General features: G+C 41.1%; 1 protein-coding gene across 1 annotated transcript in view; it reads right to left on the reverse strand.

Moving 5' to 3' along the window:
- Positions 1 to 17,100, reverse strand: part of met (MET proto-oncogene, receptor tyrosine kinase) — a 135,536-nt gene that overhangs the window by 53,438 nt on the left and 64,998 nt on the right. The window contains exons 4-5 of the mRNA XM_020919174.2: positions 3,416 to 3,532; positions 2,857 to 3,030 (exon numbers count right to left, since the gene is read on the reverse strand). Of these exons, the coding sequence (XP_020774833.2) occupies positions 2,857 to 3,030; positions 3,416 to 3,532 (291 nt within the window). The remainder of the gene's footprint in view (positions 1 to 2,856; positions 3,031 to 3,415; positions 3,533 to 17,100) is intronic.

Raw genomic sequence — 17,100 nt, forward strand, 5'->3', positions numbered from 1 at the left:
GTTCCATATTAGGAATAGAAACTGATTTACGGACAAAATAGTGAAATAAAAATACCAAGATCGTGTTCATTGATATACACAGTCTATGAGTTTGGCCAAATTTTGGTGTATTTTTAAAGTGTTTTTTAAAGTACATTTTTTTTTAAAGAATATGTATAATTTTAAACTAAGCAAATTTTAGTCTTGGTCATTTCTCTCTGTGATACGTTTGTTGTGAAAATGAGTTTGCAAATAGATTTTTGTCATGTGAGCCGGAGTCCCATCAACCAGGACTAAACCTGGATTAAACTAGGATTAAACCAGGTCTAAACTAGGACTAAACCAGATCTAAACCAGGTCTAAACTGGGACTAAACCAGGGACTGAACAGGAGCCAAACCAGGACTAAACCAGCAAGTAAACCAGAACTACACCAGGGACTGAACGGCAACTTAACCAGAAACTAAACCGGGATGAAACCAGATCTACACCAAGAACAGAAACTAAACTAGGAACTAATCCAGAACTAAACCAGGACTATACCAGGGACTAAACAGGAACTAAACGTGGACTAAACCAGGACTACACCAGGAACTGAACAGGAAGTAAACCAGGATAATCTAGCAAATAAACCAGAACTATACCAAGGACTAAACAGGCACTAAACCAGAACTACACCAGGAACTGAACAGGTACTAAACCAGGAACTAAACCTGGACTAAATAAGGAACTAAACCAGGAACTAAACCTGGACTAAATAAGGAACTAAATCAGGAAATAAACCTGGACTAAATAAGGAACTAAATCAGGAAATAAACCAGGATTATACTAGGGACTGAACACATACTAAATCAGAAACTAAACCAGGAACTAAAACTGGACAAAAGACAAAAACAGGTCACCAGATCTGGTCACAGTGAACAGTTCCACTTGTCCATGCATTTTTGAGGTTTAAGTGTACTTCAGTTAAGGTTAAGCACCTCTCCAGTTCACAGCTCAGTGCACTCTTTTTCTCTCTCATTTCTCTTCCCCGTCTCTTTCTCCTTTTTTATTTACTGCTGTACCACTGTAGTTTCTAAGGCACGACCGATATATCAGTTATTATTAGGGCTGGGTATCACTAAGAATTTACTTATACGATACATAGGCCACGATACGAAACATATCTCGATACAGTGCACTTTTGATTTGATATATTTCAAAGCGATTTGATTCGGTTCAATAAAAAAATAAAGGCTAAATCAAAGGCTGTGATACTAAAAGTCTTTGTTAAACCACTTCTTGTGCAAAGTTCAAATGAAACACAAACATTTTAATCATCAAAACAGTGAAAATGTCAAATGTGTCGCATAAAGAAGTTTCCTTCCTCTAAATATGCAACAAAATTGTAGCACTGCCACAAAATAATTAAGTAAAATGCACCAGAAAATACTCTTGGTGATATATCGATACAGCAGTCCCCAAAATCGATACTGTCTCATCACATTAAACGATATGATATGTCAATATTTTGATATTTTCGCACACCCCTAGTTGTTGTTATCAGCCAATATGGACACTTGGAAACATATCGATTTAAATTCTGCCGATGTGGGCCGAGTTTTTCCCCATTTCCATGTTTTTTTCTTTTGCAGTGGACAAAAACGGGTAAAGTACTGGCAAGCTGCATTTCTTGAGGAGCTGTAATTCCAAAAAAAGTCTCCAAAAAACAGTGCTACAATGATATAACACAAAGATATAAAGAAACATTAATCATGAATGGTGAGGCCAAAGCTGTGAACTGAATCACAAAATGTATTTATTATGATTTATGTTAAAATCTCATCTTTTATCTTTCTCGTGGACCCAATCTCGTATCTTATCTTGTCTTGAGGAAATCGGGTCTCATCCCAAACATATTATAAAGATTAGACTCTATATATCAGGGTTCTCCCAACCTTTTTCCTCAGGTGAGCTACCTTTACAAAACGAAAAATAATATAATATAGGAAATAAAGTACACATAAGATCCATGGCAAGACTTAGATGGGGTACAGCTGGATAAAACCTAAAACATTATTTATTTATGAGCGCACAAAGTCAGGCATTAAAATGATAGTTTTACAATAATAATGGGCAGTAGGCATTTAATTCATCAAATCTGAGTTATTTACGACAATACGTGTAATTCAGAAATCCCTTGGCGAACTACTTGAGTTGGAGACCCCTGTTTTATATATACAGTCATTTCATCCAATTTCCAGACAGATAAATGTCCTAATATGGTACTGGACGTGCACTGATATGTAAATGAACTGTGAATAGAAGAGTGAATGTCGGCGTTTAAGTTTTGTCATCACAAGATTTACAGTGAATTTTAACATCATTAAATATACTGGCTGTTATATCGACTACTGGCAGCTCCAAAACCCTTTTATATCTGTATCGTATCGGTCTCCAAAAAAACCATATCAGTTGGGCCCTATAGTAGTTTCTTTATGCCTATCTCTCTCCCTCTCCCTCTTCTCATCCCTCCGTCTCGTTCTTTTCTCTCTTCACGATGTAGTACGATGATCCAAATTCTTTAAATACCAGGAAAGACCCGAACACCTGCCACAGACGCCCCGGAGCTGAACAACAGAGATGTGGCTGCCATTCTGATCACCACCAATCACTCAAACAGCAGTAATACGTGTACCTTAGTAATGACAGGAACGCAGTACTCTGGGGTCAGTATCAGTAGTAGCAGTAGTGATTGTATTAATAGTAGTAGTAGGAGCAGTAGTAGTAGTATTTGTACCTTAGTAATGACAGGGGCGCAGTACTCTGGGGTCAGTATCAGTAGTAGCAATAGTAATTGTATTAATAGTAGTAGTAGGAGTAGTAGTAGTATTTGTACCTTAGTAATGACAGGGGCGCAGTACTCCTGGCTCCACTCTGCAGATGTACACTGACTGGATCTCGTACATCGGCCATTACACCATCCGCACTCTGTTACCCTCGACGACAGCAAACAGGAAGTACAGGTGGTCAGCTGATCACAGCCCGGGCCAATCAGAGGCACCGATGTGATCTACAGGAACAAAACAATATTTAAACAAATTTATGTAACAAAAGAGCTACTATTTCTGCTCTTGTGTCCACTAGAGTTAAGCAACATTTGGAATTGTTTTACTACTAACCAGATAAAGTACATTTATTTTATTGTTGGATATTTGTGAAAAAAGATTAGCTCAGAAACAGCATATTGTAAAAGTAATCCTCAGTCTGGCTTTAAACACGGAGACAAGCAGGTGACACTAACATGGCAAACTACAGGTCAGATCTTTGAAGAGACAACCCCACTCACACAAAGGTTTAATGGCAAACAAATCTGTAAGTTTTCATTTGGAAATATGGACTGTAGGTTTGTAAAATAGGAGTATATCTGAGTACTGTAGTTAGTATTTGTACTGTACCTTGTTGCCGGTGGCGACAAGCAGGCGTCCCTGGCCCTGGAGGAGGAGGCTGGAGGAGACGGGTGCAGAGTCCAGAGTGATGTTCAGGTGAGGAGAGGAGGAGCGTGAGAAGAGGATCTGAAAAGGACGATACAAATGCTTCACTTATGAAATATAGTTTATCTCACAACAGTGTTAGAGAATTCTGAAGAATACTGAAGAACACAAGAACAGGATCTGAAACACACAGTGTGAACCACAACATTTACAAAACTCATTCAGCTCAAACCTCATGCAAACTATGGACCTCTCAGCACAACCTCAGATCTCATTTCATTCATTCATTAATTTTATTTGTTTGAACAATGTACAACAACAACAACAACAACAAGAGTATGTGCATGTACATATTTGCAATCTGGTAGTCAAAAGGAGTAGGATGAAGTTTAAAAGTCTTATACTTAAAATACAGATGACGTAAACATGTTCAAATCAATTATAGCTTCTTTTACTAATAACTGTAATACTGATTTCTTTTTAATTACAAAAACATTGGACACAATGTTCTACTTATTTAAGTTATAATTTTGTGTTTTGGTTCTCAAGAGTCTCTCATTTGGATTTCGATGCTATAATCCAGTTTGTTTAAATCTAAAACAACTTTCTCTGATCTGAACGGTCACTCCAGAAACCCCAACACCTGCACCAGTCATGAGTCAGTGCCAGTGCAGCCTCTGCAGCTCAGGGAGGGAATTTTAGAGGTTTTGAGCTTTAACATGAGGCCTATCCATAAACTGAGAATGAGACAAACTTGTATGTGTGTGTCATCCATCTGTAGGTTAAAGCTCTGGCAGGTTCAGTTGTGTTCTTAAAACCATAAGAATGCAGGATACAAACAGTTCCAGTATAAGTTCTGGTTTAGCTCTGATTCAGACCTGCTTGTTTCTCTCACATTACTCAGACTAACTTAAATTGTTATTGGTATTTTTTTGAACCGCTCTTTCACAACTTTCTCAACCACATGTTCATTGTTTTGACCCTGTGACCTTTTGGCACCTGCTCGTTTGAATGAGTCGTGTTTGTTTCATTGTTTAAAGGTGAAGAAAGGCCTGTCAGAACCTCACATTCGCTTCCTGATCCTCACCCCCCTCCCTCCCTCCCTCTCTCTCTCTCTCTACCTCCCACGTCTTTCCCCCTTTCTCTCTCTCCTCTCTCTCTACCTCCCACGTCTCTCGCTCTCTCAATCCTTCTCTGTCTTTCTCATCTATTTCCTATCGCCTCCCGCCTTCACTTTCTGATTTCTCTTCTCACACTCCCCCCTCTCTCTCTCTCTCTCTCTCCTCTCCTCTCGCTCTCTCCCTCTCCTCCTGCTTCCTTTTTCTTGCTCTCTTCTCTCTCGTTCTCTCTCCCCTCTCTCCCTCCCAGACTTCCCACTGCTCTGATACAATGCGCCGTGCTGCAGAGTGACATTAGTGAACCACAGGGAGAGTTTGTGGAGGGGAAACAGCACATTATTCATATTAGACACATTATAGAGCACACAAAGGACTCTGTCAGGATGGAGAGAGGAAGAGAGGGAGGGAGGGAGAGAGAGGGGGGAGAGTCAGTGGAGAGCGGAGACTGTATAAAGAAGTGGACTAAGTTCCAGTCGAATGAAGCTTATTGAGGCTGCGGTTCTAAGTGCGTGAGTGGGACAACAGCAACCGAAGAGCCATTCAGGAGCGAGGCTGCAGAATGTAACGCTCCGTCCCACCCGCCCCGCTGGTTTGGCAGAGAGCTGGTGTCCTGTCGAAATGAGCTCCCAGCAGCCTAAATTGACAATGACGTCTATCGATTCACGCTACCCCGTCGAAATAAGCGACCTTACGTTTTTCCGTTTACAATTGTATAGATCCAATAAACCAAACCCTGACTCTAACCTTCCTAGTTTGACAATATATTTCTTTGGATTAGAGACGCAGGTTTGATGCTGTTTGCACACGGTGATCACACTTTATATGAATATGCGTAGGTAGCTCATTTCGACAGTCATATTGTGATATCGAATAGGGCTCCGACTAAAGGAAGCACATATCGACAGGACAATTTAACCATCGACTAATGTTCCCACTGTAGAATCACCATTATTCACTCATTTATATGAATTCGGGTAGAGGTAGCTCATTTCGACAGGCCTATATCCTCTATTAAATAAGGCTCTCACTATAGAAGAGAACGAAATGACAGGAAACACTCAAATCTTTATATTAAATAGCATTAAATATATAATATATCATAGGCTACAGTGTGAATTTCCTATTATAATTTAGTGATATTTTATTTAAACAATGCCTTTATAAACAAAGTTACAATGTTTTCTACACATGGAAACAAAATAAAATACGATGTAATGAAAATGATAGCGATAAAATCAAATATTAAATCTAAACTATTCAATTATCTAATGTAGATATTCTGCCGTAAATCTAACACACACATGTGGTTGTTTAACTGGTCCAAACACACAATAAAACCAAGGCACTTTTAAAATGTTACTTGTTACTCCACTTCTGCTTCAGGAGCTCAAATCGACGGCATTTAAACGGTAACAGCGCTTGGGGGTCATGTGTAGTAGCCCTAGGGAGCTCAAATTGATGGGACACCGGCGCTTAGCAAAGCTGTAAGTCAAACCTGTTGCTAGTGCTAGAGGGAATGACAGTAGTAGTAGTAGTAGTAGTAGTAGTAGTAGTAGTAGCAGTAGTCGTTGCAGAAATCTACCCTTGGACTAAACCACCAACGAACCCGCTCCAGTTTTTACATGGGGATTATTTTGGTTTTTGTGAAATTTGTTTTTCAAATTCTAAGGCAAAACAGACTTTAGCGGGAAACCAACAAGGAAATAAACCAGAGTTCAAATAGGTCACCTGCGGCAAACTGTTGGTTCCATGGAGTTGCTTTGCATAGAATGTTCCACGGTATGACATTTCATTTACTCATCAAACATGCATTCATACTGGTGAGTTAATGCAATACTGTGGGACATTTTCAAGGCATGCTTCAAGCAAAAAATAATATATTACACTAGAGTCGTAGTACTCAAGACCGGTCTTGATCTCAAGACCTCTTTCTTACGGTCAATTGTTATGAACTTGAAAAAACTCGGTAACACTTTATAATAACTACACCTTATTTAGCCTTAATAAAGCATGAACAAAGGCTTAATTAATAATGAACAAAGACTTAATTAATAATGATTCACGCTTAGTAACTACTTAATTACCACCTTAATTAGCACTTGCACTTAATTTGCCTGTGCTGTAAATAGTTACTTGTAATAATTTCATACTTAATTACTCATGGACTAACCATTTCAGCATTTATTAATCATTAGTAAACTATGAGAGAATGATTTACTAATAATAAAATGATAATTCAGGCAGCTTTTACCTATTAGTTAAGTCTTTTGGACAGCTTTTCTAAAGTGAAGACTAATTATCCTTTATTAAACATTTACTAAGCGTGAATCATTATTAATTATGTCTTTGTTCATTATTAATTAAGTCTTTGTTCATGCTTTATTAAGGCTAAATAAGGTGTAGTTATTATAAAGTGTTACCAAAAACTCACTTGATTCAGTTTGTTAACCTGTTGTTTTCTGTAAAGTGCCAGTTGAAGCGGGATTAAAGAAGAGGTTCTCAAAAGGGGCGTTTAAATGCAGTACAGTTTACTTGGCCAATTTAAGCCTAAATGAACATTAACCCGATCAAATAGAGATAGATAGATAGAGATATTAAAACATAAAGATATATATGAGCCAAAATACAAATAAAAATGACTAAGATGGTCTCAATTTGGTGTCGATGGGCCGTGGTCTCAGTCTTGTCTCAGTCTCGACCTTTAAAAGTCCCGGTCTCGACTCTCAGAGGTCTTGGTCTTGTCCTGGTCTGGGGACGCTGTGGTCTTGGACTGGTCTTGGTCTCGATTAGTGCGGTCTCCACTACAACACTATTACACTGTACAATTTAAAGAGCCCATATTATTCTATTTTCAGATCTCTGTTATAATACGGTTTCCTCATCACAAACAGACCTGGAGTTGTGTTTTGTTTCATTCTCACATGTTTAACACACAAATCCTGGATATTTAAGACGTGTTCTTCTCTTAAACAGAAAAAACTCCACCTTGTTCCACTTTGTGATGTGCTCCACTGTGTTTTTAAACTCCATACACCTTCACTAGAATCATTTGGATGATATGGTGGAACAAGGCATTTTCAGCTTAGAGATGTAGACATACTAATAACTCATGGCTACTCAAACTTGTGTGAATGAAACAAAACACAACTCTACGTCTGTTTTACGTCTTAAAGCTCACAAGAGTCCATTTTGCGTAATATAGGACCTTTAATGTTTAATAACTTATGGCATGTGCATGGAAAATGTGATTTCAAATGTGGTTTTGGTTTTGTTTTTCTGTGGGAACAAGGATCACAACAAACAAATTCCACTCACACAATGGCAAAGGATATGATTTCTGAGCTATTGTCAAACACTTGTGTAAAACGCGTAACCTACTTTGTACACTATAGCCCTACTGGGTATACATGCAATACAGCGAAATAATGGAGGCCAGACCAACCATTAAAGAAGCATTGTGTAACTTTTCTGCTGGAAGGTAAACGCCACAATGGAGATGTTGTTGTTATGTTGTTCCTATGTCCCACAGTATAGCATTAAACTCATCTGTCTTAAATGTATTCAGTTACAGGAGAAAAGAGTAGCTCTCCACAATCTGACCTGTCACTGGGTCAAACGGCATTCTCCTCGTCTCTGTGAAGATGGACACATTTAATGCTATACTGTGGATCTTTTCAAGCAAGTGGCCTATACCAATCATCGTTCGTTCATTAGTTTTTCAAAATAAAACCGAAAATAAGGAAATGAACAAATTATAATTTTCTTCATTATTTGTGTCCAAAACCAAAATGCAAAAATGGATAATGATTTGTTTTTTCAGTTTTGATTTTTGTGTTTCCATTTCTGTGATTTAAACTGTGATGCCGGACTTCTGCGTTGCATACAGACTGAACCAGGACTGAACCAGGACTGAACCAGGACTAAACCAAGACTAAACCAGGAATAAACCAGGACTAAAACCAGGTCTAAACCAGAACTGAACCACAACTAAACCACAACTAAACCAGGTCTAAACCAGGTCTAAACCAGGTCTAAACCAGAACTGAACCACAACTAAACCAGAACTAAACCAGGTCTAAACCAGGTCTAAACCAGGTCTAAACCAGAACTGAACCACAACTAAACCACAACTAAACCAGGTCTAAACCAGGTCTAAACCACGTCTAAACCAGAACTGAACCAGAACTAAACCAGGTCTAAACCAGGTCTAAACCAGAACTGAACCAGAACTAAACCAGGTCTAAACCAGGTCTAAACCAGGTCTAAACCAGAAGTGAACCAGAACTAAACCAGGTCTAAACCAGGTCTAAACCAGGTCTAAACCAGAACTAAACCAGGTCTAAACCAGGTCTAAACCAGAACTGAACCAGAACTAAACCAGGTCTAAACCAGGACTAAACCAGGTCTAAACCAGAACTGAACCAGAAGTAAACCAGGTCTAAACCAGGTCTAAACTCGGACTAAACAGGTCTCAGTCCTGGTCTCAGTCCTATTCTCAGTCCTGGTCTGGTCCCAGTTTCAGTCCTGGTCTCAGTCTTGGTCTCAGTCCTTGTCTGGTCCTGGCCGAGTCCTGGCCTGGTCCTGGTCTCAGTCCTGGTCTCCTGTTCTCAGCCCCGGTCTGGTCCTGGTATGGTCCTGGTCTCAGTCCCGGTCTCAGTCCCGGTCTGGTCCCGATCTCAGTCCTGATCACCCTACAGTCTATGCGGGCGCACCTCTGGGCCTGTCCCGACACTCAGTCCTGGTTCAGTCCTGTTTTAGTCCTGGTTCAGTCCTGGCTCAGTCCTGGTTCAGTCCTGGCTCAGTCCTGGTTCAGTCCTGGCTCAGTCCTGGTTCAGTCCTGTTTTAGTCCTGGTTCAGTCCTGTTTTAGTCCTGGTTCAGTCCTGTTTAGTCCTGGTTCAGTCCTGTAGTCCTGTTTTAGTCCTGGTTCAGTCCTGTTTTAGTCCTGGTTCAGTCCTGGTTCAGTCCTGTTTTAGTCCTGGTTCAGTCCTGTTTTAGTCCTGGTTCAGTCCTGTTTTAGTCCTGGTTCAGTCCTGGTTCAGTCCTGTTTTAGTCCTGGTTCAGTCCTGGTTCAGTCCTGGTTCAGTCCTGGTTCAGTCCTGTTTTAGTCCTGGTTCAGTCCTGGTTCAGTCCTGTTTTAGTCCTGGTTCAGTCCTGTTTTAGTCCTGGTTCAGTCCTGTTTTAGTCCTGGTTCAGTCCTGGTTCAGTCCTGTTTTAGTCCTGGTTCAGTCCTGGTTCAGTCAGGTATGTGGTGCAAAAGTCCGGCATCACAGTTTAAGTCACGGAAACGGGAAACGTTATCCATTTTCTTCCATATCGTCTGGAATGTTTCACAGTATGGCATTAAACCTTTCTATCTTCATGGAGACCAAACCAGACCAAGTTACACGTCAGATCTGTGGAGAGGCGATCCCCACTCACAGTCAGCCTGTTTGTGTTTCTCGATATTTTTGTGCAATAAAACCACATGTAATTGAATAAATGTAAGGTAGATAAGTTTAAAGTCATACTGTGGAACATTTCGGGCAGAGCAACAACGTATCCATAGAAACAAGAAGGTGACAGACCCCCAACCAAAAAGTTACAGAGCAGAACTAAAGAGTGTAAAGTATGGACCTCACTCAGAGCACGTCTTTGTCTCTCTGCGCTCATAAACTCTGGACAGTTGTCGCAGAAATTTTCACGCTTTCTTCCCAATTTACTCTGAAATTCCTCTCTCATTCCTGCTCCCTCTCTCTTTCTCTGTTCTCTCCTCTTTCTCTCCCTCCCTCTGTTTCTCTCGCTTGTTCCTTATCTCTCTCAGGCTCTCTTCTTTCAGTCCCTCACACTTTCCCTTGCTCCACTTTCACTACCTCCTCTACCCTCTCGCTCCCTCTTTTTACTTTCTCTCTCTTTCCTCTCTTCATCTTACTACCTCTTTTTGGTCCCTCCCCTTTCCTCTCTCTCCCTTTCTTTCTCCTTCAGTCCCCCTTCCTCCTCTTTCCTACTCTCCCTCTTTCTCTATCTATCTCTCCTCTCTCCCGTCTCCTCTCTCTCTCATTCTTCCCCCATCCCCCCTTCTCCCTCCTCCTCTCTCTTTCTACTCCTTTCTCTCTCTCCTCCTGTCTCCCCTTTCTCCTCCTTACTCGTTCCTGCTCTCCCTCTTTCTTTCTCTCCTCCCTCCAATCGCTCTTATGTCTATCCTGTTTCTATCATGTACTCCTTTCTATCTCCCCTTCCTCTCGCTTTCCTGCCTTCCCTCTTTCTCTATCTCTCTCTCCCCCTTTCCTCCTGTCTCCCCCTCTCCTCCCTCCTCTTGTCTCCTCTCCTCCCCTCTCCTCCCTCTCTCCTCCCCCTCTCCAAACAGCTGCCTGCTCTGTACAGTGGAGGTGTCATGGCGTCCCTCACATTAACCTGTTTGGCCGCACTTTCCCTGCAGCTGTTTCCTCCGAGCGTCCGACTCAGATTCAGTTTCAAAAATACATGACATCATCCACGTTTCTCACATTTTACAACTGCCAAGCATGTACAAAGTACTACTACTACTACAATCAACTACTACTACTACTACTACACAACATCATCCACGTTTCTCACATTTTACAACTGCCAAGCATGTACAAAGTACTACTACTACTACTACTACTACAACCAACTACTACGACTACTACTACACAACATCATCCACGTTTCTCACATTTTACAACTGCCAAGCATGTACAAAGTACTACTACTACTACAATCAACTACTACTACTACTACTACACAACATCATCCACGTTTCTCACATTTTACAACCACCAAGCATGTACTAGGTAAAACAAAGTACTACTACTACGACCAACTACTACTACTACACAACATCATCCACGTTTCTCACATTTTGCAACTGCCAAGCATGTACAAAGTACTACTACTACTACAACCAACTACTACGACTACTACTACACAACATCATCCACGTTTCTCACATTTTGCAACTGCCAAGCATGTACAAAGTATTACTACTACTACTACTACTACTACTACTACTACTATTACGACCAACTACTACTACACCACATCATCCACGTTTCTCACATTTTACAACCACCAAGCATGTACTAGGAAAAACTAAGTAGTACTAAGACTAGTGCATACTACTACATCATTCACGTTTCTCACATTTTATCCAGGGATGGACTGGGTAAAATAAAGTACCACTACTCCTAATACTACACGACATCATCCACGTTTCTTACATTTTACTATACATTCACTACAATTACAACTACATCATTTGCATGTCTCACATATTACATGAAGCACGTACTGCGTAAAACCAAGGCAGTACTACTGCTACTGCTACTAAAACTGCAAATATTTATTTTGGGTTAGAATGATGTTGACCTAAAACTTGACCTAAAAAAGAGAAAAGTAGGTCTATTCTCTGGCTAAACAAAAGTAAGGACTACACTTAAACTAAACCAGGACTACCACAGAACCAAACCTGGACTAAACTCGGACTAAACCAGGTCTAAACCAGGACTACCACAGAACCAGACTAAACTCGGACTAAACCAGGTCTAAACCAGGACTACCACAGAACCAAACCTGGACTAAACTCGGACTAAACCAGGTCTAAACCAGGACTACCACAGAACCAAACCTGGACTAAACTCGGACTAAACCAGGTCTAAACCAGGACTACCACAACCAAACCTGGACTAAACTCGGACTAAACCAGGTCTAAACCAGGACTACCACGGAACCAAACCTGGACTAAACTCGACTAAACCAGGTCTAAACCAGGACTACCACGGAACCAAACCTGGACTAACTCGGACTAAACCAGGTCTAAACCAGGACTACCACAGAACCAAACCCAGACTAAACCCAGACTAAACTCGGACTAAACCAGGTCTAAACCAGGACTACCACAGAACCAAACCCAGACTAAACTCAGACTAAACCAGGTCTAAACCAGGACTACCACAGAACCAAACACAGACTAAACTCGGACTAAACCAGGTCTAAACCAGGACTACCACAGAACCAAACCCGGACTAAACTCGGACTAAACCAGGTCTAAACCAGGACTACCACAGAACCAAACCCGGACTAAACTCGGACTAAACCGGTCTAAACCAGGACTACCACGGAACCAAATCTGGACTAAACTCGGACTAAACCAGGTCTAAACCAGGACTACCACGGAACCAAACCTGGACTAAACTCGGACTAAACCAGGTCTAAACCAGGACTACCACGGAACCAAACCCAGACTAAACTCGGACTAAACCAGGTCTAAACCAGGACTACCACAGAACCAAACCCACTAAACTCGGACTAACCAGGTCTAAACCAGGACTCAGAACCAAACTAAACTCGACTAAACCAGGTCTAAACCAGGACTACCACAGAACCAAAACTAAACTCGGACTAAACCAGGTCTAACCAGGACTACCACGGAACCAAACCCAGACTAAACTCGGACTAAACCAGGTGTAAACCAGGACTCCCACGGAACCAAACCCGGACTAAACTCGGACTAAACCAGGTGTAAACCAGGACTACCACAGAACCAAACCCAGACTAAACTCGGACTAAACCAGGTCTAAACCAGGACTACCACAGAACCAAACCCAGACTAAACTCGGACTAAACCAGGTCTAAACCAGGACTACCACGGAACCAAACCCAGACTAAACTCGGACTAAACCAGGTCTAAACCAGGACTACCACGGAACCAAACCCAGACTAAACTCGGACTAAACCAGGTCTAAACCAGGACTACCACGGAACCAAACCCAGACTAAACTCGGACTAAACCAGGTCTAAACCAGGACTACCACGGAACCAACCCAGACTAAACTTGGACTAAACCAGGTCTAAACCAGGACTACCACGGAACCAAACCCAGACTAAACTCGGACTAAACCAGGTCTAAACCAGGACTACCACAGAACCAAACCCAGACTAAACTCGGACTAAACCAGGTCTAAACCAGGACTACCACAGAACCAAACCCAGACTAAACTTGGACTAAACCAGGTCTAAACCAGGACTACCACAGAACCAAACCTGGACTAAACTCGGACTAAACCAGGTCTAAACCAGGACTACCACAGAACCAAACCCAGACTAAACTCGGACTAAACCAGGTCTAAACCAGGACTACCACAGAACCAAACCTGGACTAAACTCGGACTAAACCAGGTCTAAACCAGGACTACCACAGAACCAAACCCAGACTAAACTCGGACTAAACCAGGTCTAAACCAGGACTACCACAGAACCAAACCCAGACTAAACTCGGACTAAACCAGGTCTAAACCAGGACTACCACAGAACCAAACCCAGACTAAACTCGGACTAAACCAGGTCTAAACCAGGACTACCACAGAACCAAACCCAGACTAAACTCGACTAAACCAGGTCTAAACCAGGACTACCACAGAACCAAACCCAGACTAAACTCGGACTAAACCAGGTCTAAACCAGGACTACTACAGAACCAAACCTGGACTAAATCCAGTTTGGTCTGGGTTTAGACCTAAATCACATCTAACCCAGGACCCCTGACCCACTTTCTGGTCTCAAATATTTGCATGTGGTTTGGGTTTGGTCTCGTCTCATTTGTTTTGCAAATTTGGGGTCTACAACTGAAAAAGACTAAACACCAACTCTCCAGCTAATAAAGAACTAAGACCAGACTGAACTTGAAGGAGAACTTCACATCTCGTGGTATTACATAAAGATATTTAAGGTGCACTATGTGACTTTTCAAGAGGGATGCTATTCCTTTGCTTGGAATGTTTCACAGTATGGCATTAAACTTAACTATCTTTCATGTGTAGGTGTTTTGTTGCTAGAAAACACCTAGAAAAACATGCCATTTTACAGTGAATGGGGTTGCCTCTCCACAGATCTGACCTGGTAGTGCCACCTACTTCTCCCCATGGTGATAGATACATTTAATTAAATACTATGGAACAGTAATAACATCTAGGATAAACCTAAAAGTAAGAAATATTTGTAAGATATAAATACTGAAAAATATCTGATTTCAAAGTCACAGTATGTAACTTTTTTCTGTTTTTTGTTGTTGATGTTTTTTCAGTATGGATATTTTCATTGCATTGAAAAACAGAAAAATATGAATGTTGTTACTGTAAGTGGGCTTGCATCTCCACAAACCCGACTCTTACTTGGCCTGGAGGAGGGTCTATTCCTGGTAGTTTCTATGGAAATGTTGTTCCTTTGGCTATAATATTCCACAAAATCACATTAAACTTATTTATCTCCATGGAGAATTTCCCCCCCAAAATCGCTTTAACTTTCTATTTCCATGCAGTTGACTTCCCACCTCCAGAAAGTTACGCACTGTCACTTTAAAACAGTAAAAATAACAGACCGAACTGAGCTATGAACAGTGTGTTTTTCCGTTATGATATTGATCTGTTCTTATGTTGTGCTGTCAGTGTAAAGTAGATGTGTTGAATGAGCGTCAGGTGGTGCATAAACTGATCTGGCCTCAGTGAGAGTCGACCTTTCACCTTTGATCCTCGTGATCCCGGTGACCCTGAGCTCAGTGCGACCCCTCAGCTCAAACATCTGAACAAACAGCTCTCTTACAGACACTCACACACGCACTATGGGCTCTGAAACACAACTGGAATAATCAGCTTTATGGAATATCATTGATGGTCATATCTTACATTATAATTATGATGCAATAGGCTGTCTCCCTCTGTACAACTCAACCTCCACCTTGTGATGTCATTAGGTGATGAACCGGAAAAGCTTCTTTGTGTTTTTAAAGTTTATTCACTTTTCATCCCACTCATTTTGATAGTTTCACCAGAATTAGATAAGGACTAGGACAGGTTTGAACCAGGTCTAAACCAGGACTAAGCCAAAATGAAACCAAGTCTATATCAGGACCAAATCGCATCAAAACCTGGATTAAACTGGGTCTAAATCAGGACTAAATCAGGTCAAAATCAGGCCAAAATCAGATAAAAATCAGGTTAAAATCAAGCCAAAATCTGGTAAAAATGGGATTAAACTAGGTCTAAAGCAGGTCTAACCAAGTCTGAACCAAGTCTGAACCAGGTCTAAACCAGGTCTAAACCAGGTCTGAACCAAGTCTGAACCAAGTCTGAACCAGGTCTGAACCACGTCTAAACCAGGTCTAAACCAGGTCTGAACCAAGTCTAAACCAGGTATAACCACATCTAAACCAGGTCTGAACCAGGTCTGAACCAGGCCTAAATAAAATCTGAGGTAGGACTAAACTCAGTCTAAACCTGGACTAAACCAAGTGTAAACCAAGGGTGCTTTCACAAGTTTGAACACAAATTTGAGACTAAACTGGGATTCATTTTGGAACTGATCCTAGACTAGTCCAGAACTAAACCAGGACTAGAACAGGACCAAACTGAGTCTACCATCTAGACTAAACTGGTCTCAAACCCAAACTCAACAAAGGTGAACACGCCCCAAGTCTACGTCTCGACCTGGTCTAATGCCGGACGTACACTTTGCGATATTTTCAATCGTTTCACTCAGCCCCAGCTCAAACTGTACGATCAAATTGCAGGGTTTAAAAGTTCACAGCCCAGGCAAAAAACTAAGGGTGAAATATAAAACATTACAACTCTCAAAGGACAGAGGAGGTCTAGCACTTCCGTGTTTTCAAGATTATTACAGAGCATCACAGTTACGCCCGTTAGTGGGCTGGTGCAAACCTAGCTATAATTCAAAATGGAAGGACATAGAGTGCGGAATAACAGGAGGCCTGCCGGTCGGTATGTTGATAGGGGACCCATCATTGTTGGATGATCTGTCAGATATTGCAAAGCAGTTACTCAAAAGTTCCATAAAGACATGGACTGAAATACTAAAAAGGTATAAATTACAGGGAAAAGCGGGACTTTTTAAATGGTTTGCTTATGATTTTGATTTTATTCCTGGTAGATATGACTCAAGATTTAAGATGTGGTGTAATAAAGGCCTTAATACATATTGCACTCTAATTAAGGACGGGGTAATAAGAAGCTTTCAGGACCTCAGGGACAAGTTTGGATTGACAAATCATGATCATTTTAGATACTTACAAATTAGAGATTTTGTTACAAAAAAGTTCCCCCAAAAAACAAATTTCACTAAAAGTGATATTCTTGGAATTTTTCAAAATGCATATGAAGACGCTTCCTATCAAAAAATTATTTCAAAATTATACACGAGCCTTCAAAATCTAGAGAACTATGATACTCTTTATATAAAAACAAGATGGGAAGCAGAGGGCAACATAATTCTTACAACTGAGGACTGGGACAGAATCTGCACACAGCAGTGGTCAGTAACAAGCGCCCCCTGCTGGAGGGAGTTCTGTTGGAAAAATGTAACTCGATACTTCTGTACACCAGCTCAAACATCTAAATATTCTGATCAGACCAGCTGCTGGAGGTTATGTGGTCAAGTACAAGCTAACCATTTTCATATTTTTTGGAATTGTCCCTCTGTGGCTCCATTTTGGAGACAAGTTCATGGGATACTGGAAATGGTCT

This window comes from Boleophthalmus pectinirostris, unplaced genomic scaffold, assembly GCF_026225935.1.
Source record: "Boleophthalmus pectinirostris isolate CB_2022bp ecotype Guang Dong unplaced genomic scaffold, ASM2622593v1 HiC_scaffold_2, whole genome shotgun sequence".
Classification (NCBI taxonomy): Eukaryota; Metazoa; Chordata; class Actinopteri; order Gobiiformes; family Gobiidae; genus Boleophthalmus; species Boleophthalmus pectinirostris.